The following is a 22,005-nucleotide window of genomic DNA, read 5'->3' as shown; positions in this document are numbered from 1 at the left end:
TTACAATGCTTCTTTGCTAGAAGGATTACTTTAAGAGACAGGGTAAAGGATAACAGAGATGAAGATTTGATTTTAATTATTATAACTAGTTTATTATATTTTTTTTTATATATATTATTATTACTATTATTTTAATTTAATCGGTTCAAGAGAAGAAAGGAATTGGTAGATGTCGACCAACAAGATCGGTTATAAGTTGTTATCTAGGCCTAACCCTAGTAGAAAACAGAAAACCGCAATAATGTTTTTGTATTGTAACTAAGCCCGGTCACAGAAATAATCTCTACCGTCCGTCCACTACCTTCCGCAACTAGTCAGGCGCCGTCAATTATATTTACTAGACTTTTTCTTACGTATTTCTTTTCATTATAATTCTCTCTCTTACTCTCATTATACTTCTTTTTTTTTTATCCTCACGTCATTGTGTTCACGACATTGACTTTGCTTCACCAAGACTCTCTTGTTAGAAGGTTAACCTACATAAAAGTGTCTACTTCTTACATTGTTGAATGCTGATATACTATTATTATTATTATAACTATTTGTGCGTGTTTCCTTGTAGCCTAATATGTACCGCTGTGTGTTATTATAAATAATTAAAATATTTTATACCAGTATAAACTAGAATTTTAAACATAATGGAAAATTTATTCAAAACTATATATATTATAAAACCACTTCTGCTTGTGTATTATTTTAAATTTAGATAAGATTAGATTGGAATATTTTTACTGGTAATAGAATATTAGTTAATTTAAGCTAATTTGGCATCATTATTTTTATCACATCTATTATTATTATTACCTGAATAGATCATTTAATTTAAGTGTAGTAGGTTAACATCTTTTTAAAATTAATTTTGTTTTTTTTTTTTTAATGACTTTTTATAATAATTTAGCATAACAATAATGACTGTTTAAAAAAAGGTTTGTGTGTTATGAAATAAACCTTTCAAAAATTGACTTAAAACTTAAAAAAAAAATTAAAGAGAAGTGATCAATTATTAATTAAAGTTTGATATTTTTATGTCAAACACAAATTTAATATTAATAAATATCAGAACATACTAATTCTTGATTTGGGGCCGATTTTTAGAACTAGAAATTTTTTACCTTACATCTTTTATTGTTATATCAGAAAATATTGTTAGGTTTAAAAAAAGCTGGCATAGAGTTGAATAAAAAGTTAAATCTCGAATTTATTCCATTTTTCCTTAACAAGACAGTACCATAATATATGGTTATCGAAAAACAAAGGATTTAAAATAATAACACGATTTACAGACAATTGAAAACTGCCCTATTGCTCAGAAATCAAATAATTTTAGTTAAAATTGTGTTTTTTTTTTGCTTGATGATATCGCCACGAAAGCTTGAAGCTTGTGCGTGAGATATGAAAATGTAGCGTATGAAAAATGCCGTGCCTTACCGGGATTCGAGCCCAGGACCTCCGGATGAAAGGCCGAGACGCTGCCACTCTCGACATGGAGGTCGACAAAGCATATTTACAAAGCATGTATTTAAAAGATGATTTATGCCTCCATCGCCTTATATTGTTTATATAATATCCAATAACATTAGAAGTATCTTAACTATGCTTTCTAAGGGTGATTAAAGTATGTGAAAAACATTTCCTATTCTTTAAGTAAAGTCCTGAAATGCCCACAAAATCCCTATTTCCTTGATTCCCTTACGAATTATGCAAATTTAATAGTATCAACGGGTCGTACACAAAAATTATCATGCAAGATTTCATCTAAATCATTTCATTCTATTTATCAAGCAATAAACAAGCTAACATAAAAACATCCTTACGGAATTTTCAGTACTAAAATTGTTTTCTTTTTTTTTGGTTAGAAAGGTCATGAAACATCAAGCTCTACAAAAGCCAAACATGAAAAATTTGATTCGATAAATATACAGTATTTTCCTATAAACAGAATAATGTATAGCTATATAGATAAATATATAACTCCGGGATAGTAACATTAACAATATTGATATAATAAAAATACTTTTTAATAAACTCAAACGTAAGAAACCTGTGTCTTGATCGATAATAAATGAGTGAAGGCCCGCAGAGAGTGCTTACAAGCATAAGGTAAGGCTTCCAGAAATATGGAAATATATACCATTCTTTAACTCTAAATTTTCCAAACGTATTTATTAATTTTTCGCTACGTTGAGTATCAGAATAACGTTATAGTATCATTACACTGTATATCATTACGTTATATCTGTCAAACACTAAGCAATTATTTATATATATATATATATATATATATATATATATATATATGAAATACTTTATATAGATCATATTTTATATGTTGAAACATTTTTTGTTTCAGTTGTTTATATAAAAATTTAAATTATAATGGATTGCCGAAAAAACTTCCTTTAGAAAATAAAGAAAATACTCGAAAATTTAATCAAATCAATGAAGAGTAAGGTTTAGTCATAGATTTTATTTATTTATTTTTACATTCCTGGCTGAAAAGTTATACTATGTAGCTGTTATACTACTAGCTAGTATACTACGTATATAAAAGAAAAAAATATTTATAGAGTCAAATTTTGTATGTCAGTATTAGGCAGATACGTTAATTGTTAACGTCAATACGTTAAGGCATTGACCTCGCTTCCGAAAGCGAATCAGATCAGAGAAAAGTTAGTGCTTGTCTTTTTGTAAAATTATTTTTGATGAATTAAGAAATGTATCTCGGGCATCTATAGGACAAAATTTTTGTTGCTGCGATCAAAAATTTTGTTATAAAAATTATGAAGTATTTTTTTGTGAATAAAACGACACCTTAATAGTAAATATCCGACGACAAACAACAGAGTTATTGCAAAACGTAGGCCTAAACCGATATGGCAGCCATCTTTTATTTTATTACCGTGACTCACTTGATAACTAAATCAAATTTTCTGATTAAAATTGTTAAAATTAGTAATTACTAAATTGATAAAAATTAGCAATTTTAATCAGAAACTTTTTGGAATAATTCTGTTGTTTGTCGTCGGATTTTTACGACTAAGGTGTCGTTTTATTCACAAAGAAATGTGCTTCTTGGTTTTTATAACAACACAATTTGATAAATCTAATAATTCCAGATATTTAAGATTGAAAAATAATTGAAACGAAGAGTATCGTTATATTATTTCCTATTAGAAAATGTTATTTTAAAATAAAGTACAACGTTTTATTGCGTTATCTCCAACGGTTCTTGAAAATTAATTTTTTTCTTAAAAAACAAAAATGGCGGACAAACAGAAAAAAGAAAGTAGAATCACTTGCTAGAGTTTGGCCTCATCTTTAAAGGACACTCTGTATATTTGTTAATGCAGTCTAATTTTGAAGTTTATTTGGTAAGTTATTAATTTATCTCCTTGGATGTTAGAACGAGGCGCGGGGATTGCGCTTCAGTGGGACGGTTAAATAGTTGAAAGCGCTATAAATTGGAGTAGACAAGCGAAAATATTTTGGAAGAAGCCTTCATTGAAGGCGATAGCAAAGTAGATGTGGCGGTATCCTGACGGTGGCCAAACGGATGACTATGATATGTAATCACAGTTAAAGGGTTAAGAAGACCCTCCGATATAGCCCATTATGAGTAGAATCCCGGAGGGACTGAGTTGGTGACCGTAATCGTCACAAGTACGCAAAATAGGTGTCTTTCCGTACGGGGTCAGATCTTGATGTTTCATGATAACACATATTTGCGTACTTATGTGAGGTGGATTTTTTTTTTACTTGATATCTCCCGGCAGGATGGACCGATTTGGATGAAGCTTGGCTTGATAATTTCTGTGTTCGCACCGTTACTGTTATTTAAATTTTAATCGTAATGGGTTAAGGGAATAAGAAGGTACAGATCACAAAATTTTACTCGACGGGTCGGTAAATTTTTTCACATGATTTAATTTCTCTTTGGTAGCTAAGATACTTTCCAATGGTTTTTCGTATTATTCAAATCCTCTAAATGGGGTAAGGGGAAAAACCTATTTCTTCTTTTATGTTTTTTCTGGAGTCATGCCACATTCTTGTAGTAATTAGATGATACCACTACATTAGTATGTCATTTTTGTTTATATATTTGCCAATTTCTATTAATAGTTAAAGTTAATATGCTTTTTTTTCGTTAGTTACAGTTTTACCTGATATATTTCGACTGTATAGACCGATTTTTTTTAAATTTCGTACGATGACTTCTGAATGAAGTCCATTGATGACATTTAATTTTGGTCAAAACTTGGTGAAGAGGTGAGGAGATAAAATCATTATGGATCCCGTATCTCAAACTTTTATTTAGAGTAAAACATTTTTTTTTACATAATTCAATATCTTTGTATTTTTTAGGAAGTTTTTATACTTTTGGTTTGAGTGTTTTCCTATCGGGCCCTACATTTTCCCTTTTTTCACTGTTTTCATGTACTATAGAAATTTATTTATTTATTGGCTAAAATAGGTCACATATTTAAAACATTTACGTGATTTTATTTTGTAATCATTCGATTAAGGGGGTTGTCTATACACATAATTTGTATAAGTGTGTAAAATTGATGGTCATGATAATTGTGTAAAGTTATGTTTTTTTTTCAGTATTGAGATCGGTATAAATTTTTTCTTTGTTACAGTTATTATCGGTTGTATTTGAGTAAGGATATGGCAAGCAAGTCCCGGTGCAGGTCGCTGTTAAACGGCTTTGTAAATCATTATCATTATAAATTATAAGTGTATAGTGAGCTCGTCGCGGTGTAGTTGCGTACGTAATTAACATGAGGGACCCAACGCCTTGACTTTGAATTTCAACTTAGTTTGACTTTACATCGCCGCTTTTTATAAAGACAACTCTGTAATCGGTTCCACAAAGCTCAAAACTCTTTTCAGAGAAATCATTTTTGAAGATATCTTTCTTCATCAAAAACAGGATTGACGTGCAGGTTACAATATATATATAACACATTCATTCGACTTTGGTTTCAGCAAATCAAAAATATAAGAAAACGTTTCCGTCATCAAGTTTGATTGGAATTTGTCGGGGTAGGCTTTGACTTCCGTGAGAGATGATGATATTCAGTGTAACTTCTTGCCGTTTTCTGTTAATTAAATGTGCGAAAAACCTGCGGCTATTAAACACCACTTTTTTGCCGACGACACCTCGTAATTATCATTGATATTGTCACGTATCAGGATTAAAATATTTAAAATATAAAAAGATAAACATTATCAGCATTCTTGGTGCCTCATCGAGTTCGACAGAAGCGGGGTAGATCCACCTCCTGTTTATGTTCTATCAATCCCCTCCGCAAAATACATCTTCACGTGTACCGCGAACTATATTAATGAATATAGTTCATATGAATCCTTAGCCGTACATGTTAACAGTTTCTTAAGTATTTTCTTCTTTGTCCCGAAAGGGACGTTCATTGTAAATATAACACTTCGTACAGTTTTTTTTTTATTTTTAAATGAAAAACGTTTTGACAAAGAATCGGGTTAAAAATAATAATAATAATAATAATAATAATAATCGGGTGAAAAATAATAATAATAATTACGAAATCTTTTATAGAATTGCTAATGGGAAAAATTACTCGAGTATCAAATATCACACTTAACGGTGAACTGATAGACAGGAATTACTGTTACACAGCTATAAAATACGGAATAGAAATAAATTGCTTTACGTCAATCAGTTAGATGGACTTATCGTCCGATAAAATGCACTGACCTGAAATGGAGTTTTGTTGTATTTTTAAATTATCGAGTTCGCGCCCTTTCTTTATATAAGCTATCGCAAACCCCCTTAGTATAAGCTTGTTGGTATTACCTTACGACTTGTAAATTTAGTTAATAAATTTATTATTTTTACTGAGATTAGTGATAGAAATAAAAAGGCTTTTTCATCAACTTATATTTAAACAGACAGTAATTATCTTCGGCTATTAATACGGTTGAAATATCTGCGTATACGTTGAAAGTTTAAAATATTTTTTATTTACAATCTTATAAATGTGGCCTTTATTATTAATAAAAAAAAATTGTCGATGTATTATTTTGTACCTTAAGAACCATTGATATGATATAATTTTGGAAAACTTAATTTTGAGAAATAATGAGATTAACTCATTATCAAAAAGTATTCCTATAACAGAAACGCCATTATTTAAAAAAAAAAAAAGTTATGTTAATTCCTTGTAATGAGGTAAAAAGATGACGAAGGTGAGGACCAAAAATACATGAAAACACTAATTATAAAAAACAAGCAGAAAATAATTTACGATTATGAAGGCGTTAATGAAAATTATTTGTGCACAAATTATATACACTTTGCAGATGTAGAGGTTTCTATTTTAGCTTTTTTTTTGTTATTATTTAAAAATCCATCTACAAAGTAATATTATTTATAGAAAAAAATCTTTTGGTCATATTTTCAAATAAATTAATGAAAATACTTTTTAAATGGTTCGATAATTTATTAAAAATAACAACGGAAACATAGTAAGGGTCTTTTTCGTAATTCAAAGTATTGAGTTGTTTTACACGAAAACAGTTTTTTTTTTTCGTTCGGTAGAAGTAGATTTTGTTTATTTTTTAAGAATAACAGACAACGCGCACGAGCGCAGACTTTTTTATTAGTTAAAGAGTATTTCATTTTGTTAAACATGAGGTATTTGGAAAAAATATATTAGATCGAAAACAAAGCATGAGGCAATTCAAAATTAAAACACATCTGTAGATGTTTTCTAAAAAGGCGTCGAATTCATTTGTGAAAATTGTTGGGATGGTCGGTAGGGTATGGGAGATTAAATTTCTTTACCTACAAGCACTGAACGTTGTTTTTTTTTTTTTTTGCAAACCGGCGGCACATTTTGCAGCAAAGATTTCACATTGATAAATATAAGAACAAGGATAATTTAACATTTTTATTCGGTATTGTAGTCGTCTATATCAGTTTATTAATTGATGTATTTTCTAAGCTATAATCCTTTATTGAAGTTATGCTTTATTATTATCCATGAAACAAAAAAAAAGTAATAATAATCTTAATAAAGCTTTATTTCGTGAAATATTATTCTTATATATAAGTAAAATACTAAAATGTAGATAACAGCGTGTTCAAGCACGCGCCCCTTTTTCACGCACACGTCTCTCCATATAATCCCAATTCATAAACGAATTAATAATATTATAAACCAACGATATTATATTTATGACGCTTTATCTTTGTCAATGCAAGTGAAACTTAATATAATTACAAATATAATTAAATCCCTTTATAATTATGACAAAAAATCGAGACTAGTCTTTACTTTATCCACACCGTTTTCTTTTAATATATGAAATAATATTTTATTACTAAAATATTTACACAAAGCGAAAAGAAAAGTACCCTTTTTTGATTACTTTTTTCTTTACTCAACGTCCATTTGAATCATTAAAAAAAAACAATTATAAATAAGCCCTATTTAAAAATATTCTGATCATATTTACAACATTTAATAGGTTTTCAACAAACAGTTTTATAGTTATTGGCCTTTTTTGAAGTAGCAACTGTTTCAGTTAATAAATAAATAGTTACGGTACTTTTCAAAGATTAAAAAAAATAATTGCATACTGGTATCTTTGTTTCAATAAGGTTTGAAAGAAAATCTATATAAACCAATTATAACAATTGGGACCTTCATATTGATAAGACAGGTAACGTTGACATTATTTTACCTTTTGACGATCGGTTGTTATGTTTATAATTTTTGTTTTTTAAAATTCAATTTAGTGTAATTAGTGATATGTGAAGTAAATAATTATAATGAATAACTCATAAATTTTCCTGGGGATAGATTAATAATCCGAAAGCGCTCGAACATACTATTAAAGATTATTGATAAATGGAAACTGATATGTAAATAATTTATATATCATTACCAACGGGCCATGATTAATAAATTTAATATAAACCATCTACTATCAAAACTGTGAAAAATTCATATTTTTATATGAAAATAAGTTTAAACTTTCATGAAAATTTAGACAATAAACGGACATTTTTGGAAGAAAATTATTTTGCTTATATTCTCATATGTTTCTCATCAGAGAAGTCTAACAATCATCTCTTGGGCTCCTTTAAAAAGCCAGAACGTGTTTTCAACATACAAAACTGGATTGTCAAATTGGCATATACTTAGTAAGTATGAATTATGTGAACTGATGTTTAGAAAATTAAAAATGTTACCTTATCCTTTTGTTTATATTTATGAATGTGCAATCTTTAAAAAAAGGAATAATAAAAAAAAATCACTTATTCTTAAAAAATAACAATATCTACATCTATTAAACTAGGCAACAGAACTGTTTTCATATAATTCAGCACAATATTTCGGTGTACGAAAAAGGGCCTCATTATGCTACCGTTGCAATTTTTGATAAATTACCGAAGCATTTAAAAGTTTTTCAGTCAATTTATTTAAAATTTAGTTTAAAGATTTTATTTTATATAAACAATATTACGATTTCGTTGAATAGATGATATAGCAAAGCATTTTTCTATTTTTTTCAAGAATCTGGCAATATAAAAATAAACTTTTGCTTTTGTATTTCTTCAGCATTGTGATTGCACCTCTGTTTAATTTTTCTTGCTTCTTTAGAAATGTTATGATGAACAACTTTGTCACTTTTTTATAGCCAGTATACGCCACATCCAGTACTTGAATTTTTACTTTCTCGGCTGTTGTTCAATTATTACAAAAACGTAGCATAAAGGAAAACTTTAGCTATCGTTCAAAATTTTTGGGCTTCGGGGTTTTGCAAATTTCGATGTTTTAAGAGCCACTTATTTCGAAATTACACGAAAACGTTACTGTCGTTAATCGCATTCAATTTTGAACAAAATTAAAAAAAAGAGGGGAAGGAATTTTTTGTCATTTTTAATTTCTGACTTTTATAGAAAATTGAGCTTTTGTGCAATGAGAACACTTATTTATTAAGTTATTTAAAATTCCAAAGTTAAGGCAATTGGATTTACGGGGGGGGGGGATATTCAACATTATTTATAAACAGCTTTTTTTTGCCTCATATCCCAAAAATACGTGAGCAGAAGATTTGAGATATAGTACAAATATAAATATATATACAGCTGTATCACAAAGTTCTTCCGGAACATGCATAACCTATTCTACGCGAGAAAATAATGGAATAAATTCATATAAACGTATGGAGAGTGAAAGATTTTGCTCGGATTTCAGCTACCCCGGTGAAATGAGGTTGCACTAAATTTTTAGGACGTTAATTAAGGGGAAGAATAAGTGATTTCTTACGGATTTTTGACCTGAAAAATAAATAAAATAGGTCTCAGAACTATATCTGCAGTACTTTTTGAGAAATCTGTGGTAAAAACCAATAGATTAGGGTAAAAAACCCTGTTTTTTTAATGTTTGACGTACAATAACTTTGTTAAATGGGTAATAATATCCTGTACAAAATTTAATTCTTAATAAACTGAATAATTCAATAATGCTGACAATTAATTCCTCACGAGAATGTATTTTTGTTTTGTACACAATATTTTTCTTCCATTCCCAGATGCAAAAATCTGCAGTTGTTAGATCAGGTGATCTTAGTGACCAGGAATATGGATCTCCACGACCGATTAATTTCTCAGGGAATGATGATTTAAGTGAATGGAAACGGTACAAGAGAGGTGGAGAGGCAAGCCATCGTGCTGGAAGTATACTTTGCGTCTCAGCGCTAGTACAGCTGCGGCAATTCTTGAGAAGAAATTGCAAGTAGACCTTAGCATTTAAGCAGTCAGGTAATATGAACTATCGAAACAGCTGATTGTGAAGAAGGCTGCACCAAACATTGACGCTAAATCGGTGTTGAAAATTACCTTCTACCGTTTCATGAGGATTTAATTCTGGCCATGTATGCTCATTGAGTAAGTTGTTGACAATATCTCAAGTGAAATTTGCCTCGTCGGTAAACAATACATACTTGTAGAGTTATCGATTTGTATTCCACCAGTTGCAGAGTTCCGAGCGAAGAGGAGCTCCTGGCTGTAGATGTTTAACTGGCTGTTTATGATAAGGATAAAACTTAGTTTGATTAAGTGTCCTCCAAACCATCGAATGCGAAACTCTGATCCGCTTAGAAAATCGTCATGTATTGACACCTGGGGTGCGCTAAACTGTATCAGTAATAATTTCATCGATAACAGCGTCGTGTTGGACAGATCGTTCGTAGCTAGTACGAATACTAGATAGTGAACCTGTTTCCCAAAAACTGCGATAAGTCGCGCGAATTGTTTTGGAATCTGGAATCCTGCGATTCGGAAAACGTATTTCACATTCTACTGCAGCAGCTGTAGCATCATCATTACACACATCCAAAATTATTACCATTAAAGCGTATTCCTTTGTTGTAAATAAGTAGGCATTACTTCAATGACAAACCGATCACGTTCAAACTAAAATTCACAGAAAACCTTCGCTAATGACAGCACAGTTCACAGTACCCAATATACTTATGTACCTTCAGAATGATTTAAACTCTAATACAGTATTGCATGTTGCTGATCAGGTGTTATTTTATTGCCAACTTTGAAATAATAATTTTTCAAATATTTTATTGTATTTGTACTTTTAATTTAAAAAAATTATCTAAGTAATCTTTATTTATTTATCTATTCTTATTTTACAATTGTTGTAATCTTCAGTTTCTTAAAAAATCTTTAACAACAATTTATAACAGTAAATTATATTTTCACTAATGTTTACATCACCTAACAAAGAATTTGGTTTTTGTTCACTTTAAATAAGAGCTTTTCTGACAAAAGTAGTGATGTACTGTTTCTAAATAAAATTCGAATTTTTCCTAACTTTTTTGTGTTTTATTCTACTTATCCGGTAATATTTTTTTCACAATTAAATTCTCTATAAGTTTTCTTTAGTAGTTTTATATGTTTATTAACCATTTAACAAAGTTATTTTAGTTCAAAAGTAAGAAAAACAGAGTTTATTTCCCCAAATTTCTCAAAATTACTGCAGACACGGTTTTGAGACCTATTTTATTCCATTTTTCACGTCAAAAACCATAAAAAATCAGTAATTCTGCCCCTTAACTAAAGCCCTAGTAATCTCAATACAACCTCATTTTACCGGGGTAATTCAAATCCGAGCGAAATCTTTCACTAGCCGTAACTCATCAACGAAGAATTTAGGACACATGTTTGTATGTACTTTTTCCTTTATTTTCGTAAGTAGAAAAGGTTATGAAAGTTCTGGGGGAACTTCGTGATACATCTGTATACATATTTATATTATTATTTTTTTTTTTGTAAATGTGGATTTTCATTCTGTTTTAGCTTTCAAAATTTTAGTCGTCAGTGGGCATTCTTTAAAACTACGATATTAAAAATAAATAAATCACTTTTTCTGATCATGAACATAATAATATACACTGATCTATTAATCACATACATTGATTCAACGGTTATATTGATCACATTAGAAAATAAGCTACTCCACGGATAAACAAAAAAAAAAAACAAGGCTCCAATTTACAATAGCCTTGTTTGGATTTTAAACTTATTAAACATTTTTTTGCAATAATATTAAATCATAAAATTAAACAGTAATCTCCTTCCTTAAATTTTGTTTATAAACCAATTATAAATTACTGTTAAGTTTATAAGTAGAATAAAACACAGAAAAGTTAGGAAATATTTGAAATTTATTTAGAAACAGTACATTACTACATTTGTCAGAAAAGTACTTATTTAATGTGAATAAAAACCAAATTCTTTTTTTGGTGATGTAAACATTTGTAAAAACAAAATTTACTGTTATAAATTGTTGTTAAAGATTTTTTAAGAAACTGGAGATTACACAATAATTGTAAAATAAAAATAAATAGATAAACAAAGATTACTTAGATAATATTTTTTTTATTAATGACAAAAATGCAATAAACTATTTGAAAAATTATTGTTTAAAAGTTGGCAATAGAATAACAACTGATCAAAGATGTGCAATACTGTATTAGTGTTTAAATCATTCTGAAGCTACATAAATATATCGGGTACTGTGAACTGTGCTGTCGTTAGCGAAAGTTTTCAGTGAATTTTAGTTTGAACGTGAGACAGGTTGTTGTTCTTACAGACAGATCGACCCGTTCTTCTTCTAGGAGGCAACCGTAAATGATATCATGTATCTGGACATGCTTCAAAATTTTCTAATCTCTCTGTTACACAATGGTGACAAAGTTGGATGAAGATGGCTAAATTGAATATCGGGTGACAAACTCGATGTGTTTATTCATGAAAATCGACCAAATCTTTAAGTTATTTCAATAAATTTTTATCACTTTTAAAGGACATCACAAGTCCTTTTTGAATCACCCGGTATATTTTCATCTCTTGAGGCTCCTTAAAAAAGTTAGAATCTGTATTCAAAATTTAAAAAGGAGTTAGCGGATCGTTTTTTTTTTTGGCATCCGTAAGTGCGGTCATGCAGATCGGATATTTAGTAAATTAAAAACCTTAACTTACATTTATGAATGTGCAACTTTACTAAAACGAACAGTCGCTTATTATTAAAAAATATAATCACATCTCTTTAACTAGACAATAGAACTGTTTTCATGTAACTTATCACAATTCTTTGGCTTACTAAAAAAAAGTTTTATTATGCTTTTATCATTTTTAATAAATTTCCAATCTATATATAAAAAAAAATCTTTCCATAGCTTTATTAACAAATATAATAAAAATATTTTCTTTTGCTTATATAATATTTCTCTCTCTGCTAAATAACACTAATTAAAATTTAAAAAAATCATGGCAGTTCTGCGCAAGAAGACCGATTTTTGTTATTTTATTAGGTATAATATTTTTTACAAAACTGTTTTATATAATCTTTTTGAGTAAAAAATATACAAAACATAAATTAAAAGAGGAATGATTTTTTTATTTTTATTAATATTAAAATATATTATCTGTATATAAGTATGTTAAATTATTATAACCGTAATTCGATGAAATAATTAAAAATAACGACTGGACCCTACACATAAAAATCAACTTTAAACTCATTCACCACTGTGACTCACTGCATAAGAGCGTATGAAAGATACACTAATATAAAGTCTGTTTCGACCGTAAATTGAGCCTAACTGAAGAACGAATCAATTAATCTTCATCAAATTCCCATATCCACAACTTCAGATACACTGCTACATTTCTAAATTTCAGTGAAATTAATCTAGTAGTTTCAGAGATTTTTGAGCTACACAATTGAATATATGATGGTATTTTCGTAATCCTCATACCTTAAAACAGAAAGAAAATTTTTCACCCTTCTCCAATCACACCATGCGGACGAAAAAAGTACCTCAAATTGAGGTTATGTCGTCTGTTGTTGACTTTAAATTAAGCGTAACTCAGGAACGACTGAACCAATCCTCGTCACATTGTCACATGCACAACTCCAAACATGTTACAATAGAATATCTAAATTTCAATGAAATTAGTCTAGTAGTCAATGAAATTAATTTTTTGAGCCACAAATTTTACACATAGGCCTAGATATTAAGGAGATTACATTTTTAGTGAGTGGTATTTCCGTAATCCTCATACTTCAAAACGTAAAGAAAATTGAATTTTACCCCTCCCCACCAATCAACCATGCAACTGAAAAGTAATACCGTACTTTTCTTCGAAAAGTTGGTAAAAAATATTGAATTTTTTAATCATAGTTCAACTTGTACATAAATACATATTAAAATAATTTTCATTAATGTCATTGTTAAGTGTAAGTTATTTGATATTTACTACTTGTATTTGGTATTAAATTAGTGAAAACTTTATTTACTCTTTGAGTTTAAATTTTGAACCATAAGTTGTTGTTCGACTGATTGTGACCAAAATTTTCCAGTCTCGAGATATCAAGAAATAAAAATAGGTCAATATATATATAAAATATAGAGTATATATATTGTATGTATATGTGTGTGCGCGTGCGTGTATTTACCCACACGTATATACATCGTTCCGGAATATTTCAATGTTAAAACTGTAGTTTTGTTTGGGGGAGTTAATGAAACTTTAAAATTTACGAAACCCTGATATGCTAAATTTGACCTGATTAGCATTCCCTAATGTAATATACTGTATAGTTACACAGTATAACTAAATAACCGAGTATTAAAAATCACTAAAATTATCAGAAAAAAGTTGTTTAAAACTGTTCAAAAATTTTTATCTCGATATAATACCATCGAAAATAAGACCGCAATATAAACATTACACTAAAAGCAGATATTTGCCTGCACATTGAATTTCATACTTTCAGATAAAACAATTGTTTTAAATATAATTTAAAATATACCAAGACACATAATTCACGCGCCCATGGGCATGTGTATGGGTATTTTTATTTTGTAGATATGCGTTTGTAAATGTGATGCATTTACAAAATTATAACATTTCTTTTTTTTACAAAAAATTAAATATAGTTTAGTTACTTATTATTGTTTTTAGAATTTGTTTAATAGAAATATTTACTCTTTATCCTCTGGGAAATTAAAATGACTGTGAAGTTATTTCCGAAATAAAATCATAATTTATATAACATTTATATTTTTGAAGGGAAGCAGTTTAAAAATAGAATTTTCAAACCTAAGCATTTTTTCCTTTTTCAAGTACAAAAATAAAGATATTTCCGTTTTTATAAATAGAAAGTTTAAGAAAAAAATAATTCTAAATGTTGATGGGATATTCAACATTATATCTAAGTAGCTAAAATACTTTTTTCCGTATATCTAAAAATGTGTTAACCAAAAAAGTTAAAATTTGGCACAATCGGCAATATGTATCCAACTATGGCCTGATTTTTTATCCCCATCAGATAAGGGGGTATCACGGTACTTATTTTCCTCCCTGCATTAACTATGCAGTGTGGTGTTGGCCAAACGTAAGGGATTTATTAACATCAAAATAAACCAAAACGTTCACCTTTCTTGTTTCTGTCTCCATTTATTCACCAGTTTTTATTTTTTCAATAAAATTGTGTATCTTAAGAACGGATTGAGATATTTTAATCAAATTTGGTATATTTTTATCCGAAAAATCTTGTACAAAATAAATAAGTTTGAAAATGTTACCTGTGGAAATTAAAAAATGATGGCCAGTAAACTTTTTTATCGATTCATCCATAATATTAATAAATCCATATTAATTTTATCGAATTATATTTTAGATAAAATGTTAAGCATTTAATTTTGAACAAAACTACACTTCGTTTGCTGAAATCTGTTAAAAGACAGTTGAGATATGCCTGAAACTAATAAAGAGGATTCCAAAAATTATGCGTGAAGTAGGTGCAAAATTTTCAGACTACTTAATTCGATAAACGGATAAGGTGTTATACAATTTTACATTTTATTAATTAGTTTTCTTTTAATATCATTAAACAGATTTTGTATTAAAACGTGAAATCTACTTAAAATGTTTCCTTATAAGGCAATCATACGACGGGTTATTAATTTTTACATGAGATAAACATTGCTAAATTCGGCACCCTCAACCACCTAGTGAATATCAACAGAACTTTAAAAACAATCTTTAGAAACCGATTTCTAAAATCATTTACTAAATTCGTTATCTAAAATCGATTTACAAAATAGTTTTTTTATTTGTATTTCATAATTGATTTGATTCAATTTTTAAGTAAAGTTAATAAAGTTATTAATATTTATGCACCTTCCCTTTTGATTGCAATCGACTGGATCAAAAGTGTTCAGAAAAGCCCAAAATCCAAAAAATATTTGGATTTTGGACTTTTTCTTAACTGCAGTAATAAGCCCTCATTGAGATATTTTCAACGATATATCGTAAATAGTACTTATTTTCATTGATTCCAGAGTTTAGCCAATTAGAAGTTTAAATAATGATGTATTTTCATCTTACAAGGGGAAGGCACATCGTTTCGAATTCAACTCCTTTTTTTAACCTTCTTTTTTAATTTAAATATAGATTTATTAATAATTATTAACTTCTGATAGCAAAAAAAAAAAAATAAATAAAATAAATAATAATTCAATAATAACAATAAAAAAAAATATCAGAAGTTATTAATGAAATAAAATTTTATGTACTTTTCATTTTAAGAACACGTGTATATGTAATTTAATAGGCGTACAAGGAAGTCATGTGGAGTTCACATCAGATTTTTTGATACCTTTTAGTTTTATTTCGATTTAAAATCGGCCTACAGAGAACACTGCTAGTATGGAAACAGCTGTTTTTAAGGAGAAGGTGAGAAATCTATGATATTATAACTAGATAAGGAATACATAAAAATTACTTAGACTGCCAACAAGCGTTAGCTTAGATTCTATAATGCGGAAGTATGTATTAAATTTTAATTTTAAGTTTTTAACTAATTTAAGAAAATAAGCTGTTAAACAACTGATTTCGACAACGACGAGATTCTGAGGTTCGAATTCTAGTAAAAAATAGTTGCTTTTATACAGATTTGAATACTAGACAGTGGATCCCGGTGTACTTTGGTGTTTGGGATTTAATTAATCACACGTCTCAGGAATGGTCGGTCTCAGTCCTGTCACTTCATTTTTATGTCATGCACATCATCCTCGTCTCATTGGGTCGTGCGGGGAGTTGCTTATTGTTTACTAGTTGAACAGATTGCAACGTATACATTATGAAAATAAATAAATAAATATATATGTGTGTGTGTGTGTGTGTGTGTGTGCGGGCGTAAAAAATATTAAATTGTATTAAACAGTTTTACAAAGGAATATCAGAGAAAATTCCTCCACAAAAAAGAATAATCGAAACTAGTTCAACTGGTAGAGAGAAAAGCGTAAATATACGTACGACTTGAGAATCTCTTAATTATTTCAGATTTTGAATGTATTCACTCTACATGTAATTTCCTGAGTGTAATTGCAGAATATTTAATTTCTATGTATATTATTACTACATTTTTATATCGATAAATAATAATGTCTTTGTTTTAAATAATAAATAACTTTGTCTTCGGCAAAGTTTTTTACTATACGATTTTATCCTATTTTTATTTACACGAGTAAAGAAAATTTTTAATAATCCCTTTGCTTAAATGACTTTTTAGATTTGTTTCGATATACTTTCAACTAATTTTATTACGAATGAAATTTAATTTATCGGTAATATTCTTACAAAGAATATTAATTGATGTGTCTTAATAGTCATTGAATTATATAAAGTTATTTTACCTTGAATAAAATTTTGAGATACAGGACCCTTGGTGACCGTATGAGAAGTCATTATAAAAAATTTCATAAAAGTCGGTTAATCCAATGTAATTACCTATATAGCCGGGAAAATAAAATGAATCGAGTGAAATAAAACGTTTCGTTTTTTCGTAAAATTTGTGATTTGATAAAGAAAATATTCTTATTGAAATGAAAAATGTTATATATAAAGTTAAGTTGAAGGAAAAGATCTGTTATATACTCAAGTATAAAAAGGATAAAAGTAGCTTTTATTCAGGAAAATTAACTTTTTATATGTTATTCGTAAAACTTGAGGAAATTCAGTTTATTTGAAAAACGAAGAATTATTTAAATGTAGAAGAAATATCGTTCGTATTCAGTAATAAATTTATTCTTGATTTATAATATATGAATAAAAGTTAGATATTGTGCCATATTTTAACAAAATATATTCACAATAAGAAAAGAAATCATTTATTTTATATGTTTCCTCTAATGATTAGAAAAAAAAAGTATTTATATATACATATCTTCTATATGTATAAAAATGAATGTTTGTACCGCATTCGTTCCTATACCATTCATCCAATTGCGATGAAACTTTCGTGGGTTGTTGTGCGCACGCCCGCGAAGGTTTCTGAATTAGTCTAAACCCGCTAGGTATCGCTGGGGTCGAGATATTTCGAAAAAATGTATTTATGGTCCGATTTGGCTCATATTCAGAATATATATTAGTTACGTGAAAAAAACGTTTTTGCAAAAATTATACCCGCTAGGTGGAGCCGGTGTCGAGATATTTACGAAACAAACAAACCGACTTTCTTCTTCTATATATATATATTTATATAAAAGGCATTGTTCGTATGTGTGTTCACTATAAACTAAAAAACTACTGGACCGATTTACGCACGGGTTTTTGCAAAATAGTCCGCGTTGTCTGGAGAAGGTTTAAAGCTACTGTATCTGACCAGTAGAAAGAAAATTAAAGGTGTTTTGAACCGACTACTGTGTTTAAAGAGTATTTTGAATTAACCTACAGGTACTGCTGTATTGACAATTGGTTTATCTACAATCTGAGTTTTGTAAAGTGAAAGGTTAAATTTAGTGAAGTTCATTAACGTTTTGTAAGTTTCTTAATGTTCAATATTAATTGCGATAATTTTGCAGCCATGTATCTTTTCGTTAAAAGGTTATTTTCCACCGACTAGTGTGTTTAAAGATTGGTTTGAATTAAAGCTGATAGGTAGTTTTGTTGTACTGCCAATTGGATTTATTTACATTCTGACTTTTATTAAGTGAAAGGTTAAATTTCATAGTTCCATAATGTTCAGTTTTTTAATGTTTTTATCAAACTTTCAATTGTGTTCATTTAATCTATATATATATATATATACATATAATTTAGCAATAGCGAAGCATTACCGGGTCTACTAGTATAAATAAATATATATATATATATATATATATATATATATTATTTTTATTTTAAAAAACTAAGCTAACAAAAAAAATCCAGCTACATCGATTTGAAAAAAAATTTTCACAAGGAAAAGAAAAAGCGAAAAATCTTTTAAAAAAATAAGGTAAATAATGTATATTGAAAGGATGTTGTAAAGTTATTCATAGAAAACCCAGCGAGCGTGAACTAAAGCCATCTGAAATGCGGGAATATCTATTTTTATTATTTTAACTTTTTCTACTAATCTTTTTTTTTTAAAGTTTACGTGAAAATATCCTTTTTAAATTACGTAAATTTCGTCGAAATGGATAGATATACTCGCATTACTACATGGGTAAAAATGGAAATTGCTCCAGCGTTTTTCTCTGCATGAAAAAAAAAACATGAATCAAGCGAGATCGTGCTAAAGCTGTGATCAGAGCAGCATTAGAATATACAATTAATTATAAGATAAAAAATAGATGTGTAGTCCAAATTAATTATCTATTAAAATATAAAAACACTTGAAATAATATTCAGGTAGACATGAAGAAAAAATTATTAAAAGAAAATCTACGAAATAAATCACGATTCAGAAGACATTAATGAAAATTATTTCAACACATTTATGGACGCGTTGAACGGGATGTAGAATATTCAGGCTTTTTTAAAAAAATGTTTTATTAGTTTTATTTTAAATTTTATCGACAGAATAATATTTTTCTGTAAAAAAAATTCTTTATAAATTTACTAGTGGAAGATTTTAAAAAAATTGTTCGGTAATTTATTAAAGAATATGGCCCTTTCTTGCTATCCAGAGTATGATTTTTACTTACAGAAAAACCGTTCTGTTTTCTGATTTACTTGAGTTGGATATTATTTTTTTTTAAAATAAATTACTATTCTCTTTAGCTAAGATTGTAAATATATATATATAAATATAAACGATATGGGTAAGTTATCATTTTTAATTTTCTAAATAGTGGTCTACATGATTCATAATTATGGACGCCAAACAATGATCTGAGAGCCTGTTTTTGTATCTTGAAAAGTCATTTGACTTTTGGAGATGCAGGTAAAATAAGTATTTTATAATGATAAAATTAATGCGTTATTATGTCGCTTCAAATTAAAACGATACGGTTGATTTAACTCCAAACCAAATCTTTAAATTTTAAATAGCAAAATTAATATAGAAATATATTGATTATGCATTATTATAATAATGATGACAAAAAAATATTTTAAGGAGGGAAGCCCGGCCAAAAAAACTACCTTTTTTTTCAAAAAAACCTTTTAGCCTAAGTTAAAAACTCCTGAATAAAAGGATGAATTTATTTTAATTCTACGTTGCTTTAAAATAAGGTTACGAGTATTTTTGCAATTATGTGTCCTCACTGACTATAATTTGTGTTCTTGTAGACTTCATAATCTGCAACTTCGTTTAGAAACAAGATAAAATGAGCGGTTTTTTCGTTTTATATAAGTTTGAATTTTGTACATACGTAATTTTTAGTTTTGTATTTAGCCGTACTAGCAGCAATCGACTATTTACTTTTGTAAATGTATGGGTCGTTTGTGTTGTGACTTGAATTTTATTATAAAATAAATAGGAAAATTTGGGTTTTAGCGTGTTAGTTGAGCTTGTATAATAAATTATAATTAGGAATAATATATTACTATTGAAGTATAATTTTAGAAATAGAATAGAGTGATCGGGTTTGTAAATGTACCTGCAGCTGGGGAATTCTAAATTAGATAAGATACCAAGTGAGAAAATTATCTGCATATGGTTTTGTAACTTTAAATGCCATTTCCTGTAAGTTTGTTTCTTTAATCTTTTTGGACACGAAAAAAATTATAACTTAAGTTCCTTAACAGGTAGACCTAATTCTTTCTTTTTACTTTTTTCAGTAGGTTTTGCTCTATTTTTCCAAGCATTGCTGCAAGGAAAATTAAAAAAAAATATATACTAATAAATCATGACGATAAAATATTAATGTTTGGAAAAAAATACTGTTAAATTTTCCATTCATGAGAAATTATTTAAAACGCATAGAAAAATAGAACAAAGTTTTTATCTTCAATTTAAAAAAAAAAATTGTAAAAATAGTATTAAAACTAAATTAGTTATGATTTTTCCGTAAATTCCTAAATTTTCACACCCACCTGAATATTAGGAGATGGGAGAATTATTTTTGATTAAATATTTAATAGAAATGATGGTAAGCAATAGTGAAATTAATTAGAAAGACCTGGAATTTGTAACATATAAAACTTAAAAAATGACTTTTTCTAGGGCCTTCCCCTTTTAAATCATCTAAAATGATCATGTAATTATTTTATAAAAAAATTCTATTAATTTTATGTTGAAAAATTTTAACTAAATAACATCTATAACAATGCCCTTTAATAAAAATAAATCATCGAAATAATTAGCATATTTGTTCGTTTAGTATGATTATTATTATTTATTTATTGTCTTTATTGGTCCGTTTCTATATATATATATATATATATATATATATATATATATATATATATATATATTCATAAATAGAATTTAATCTTATTTTTTTGACGTCGGTTAAAAATGTCTTATTGTATGAATATGATAAAATTTTAATTTATTTGCTAATGTGGTAGGTATAAAAATTTCTTGCATTTGGAACTACAGTCAAGTTAAAAAACTATCCACTTTACCACTTTTATTACAACTATTGCATTTTAATTTAAAAAATAATAAAATCTAAGCAAAATCTGATTAAATATAGATTTTTTTTTTAAATTTTGAAAAACGATATAAAAGCACCTTTGAAAAATGCGTTGAATCCCTATGGTATTGCCTAAAACATTTTTGCGAATTTATAAATTAAAAAAAATGAAAAAATTATATTTTAATAAAATGTTAACTTACCCTGATTCCCATGATATTTATTTAAATATAAGATGAAGCAGAGTTGTTTAACTCTGCGAAATTATATTTATTTACGGAAAGCAGTATGCTCAAGTATCTGTACAGTGTATACAACTAACTATAAACAACTTATGCTTGCTTTTAAATACAACTATTCTTCTAGAACCACATAGCTAGAATGAATCCCAGCAATGTAAAATGTTATGTCTTGTGTCAGCGACACACATTCCCATCCCACCGTAACTTTACCTCCCACCTCCCACACAACAACCATCCTTCTTCCTTAATTTTTCTTTCTTTCTCTCACTTTCTCTTTATTTTTACCCATTCTTTATCAATCTTTCTTTTACTTCTGGTATGTGAATATGGATAT

At 28.1% G+C, this 22,005-nt stretch overlaps 1 protein-coding gene across 1 annotated transcript in view; it reads right to left on the bottom strand.

Annotated features, from left to right (window-relative positions):
• Positions 1–21,783, bottom strand: part of LOC142320882 (uncharacterized) — a 64,641-nt gene extending 42,858 nt beyond the window's left edge. The window contains exon 1 of the mRNA XM_075358866.1: positions 21,633–21,783. Coding sequence (XP_075214981.1) covers positions 21,633–21,644 — 12 coding nt within the window. The 5' untranslated portion in view covers positions 21,645–21,783. The remainder of the gene's footprint in view (positions 1–21,632) is intronic.
• Positions 21,784–22,005: the final 222 nt, after the last annotated feature.

The sequence above is a fragment of the Lycorma delicatula genome, chromosome 3, assembly GCF_047948215.1.
Source record: "Lycorma delicatula isolate Av1 chromosome 3, ASM4794821v1, whole genome shotgun sequence".
Classification (NCBI taxonomy): Eukaryota; Metazoa; Arthropoda; class Insecta; order Hemiptera; family Fulgoridae; genus Lycorma; species Lycorma delicatula.
This window is presented reverse-complemented; position numbering and strand designations above follow the sequence as displayed.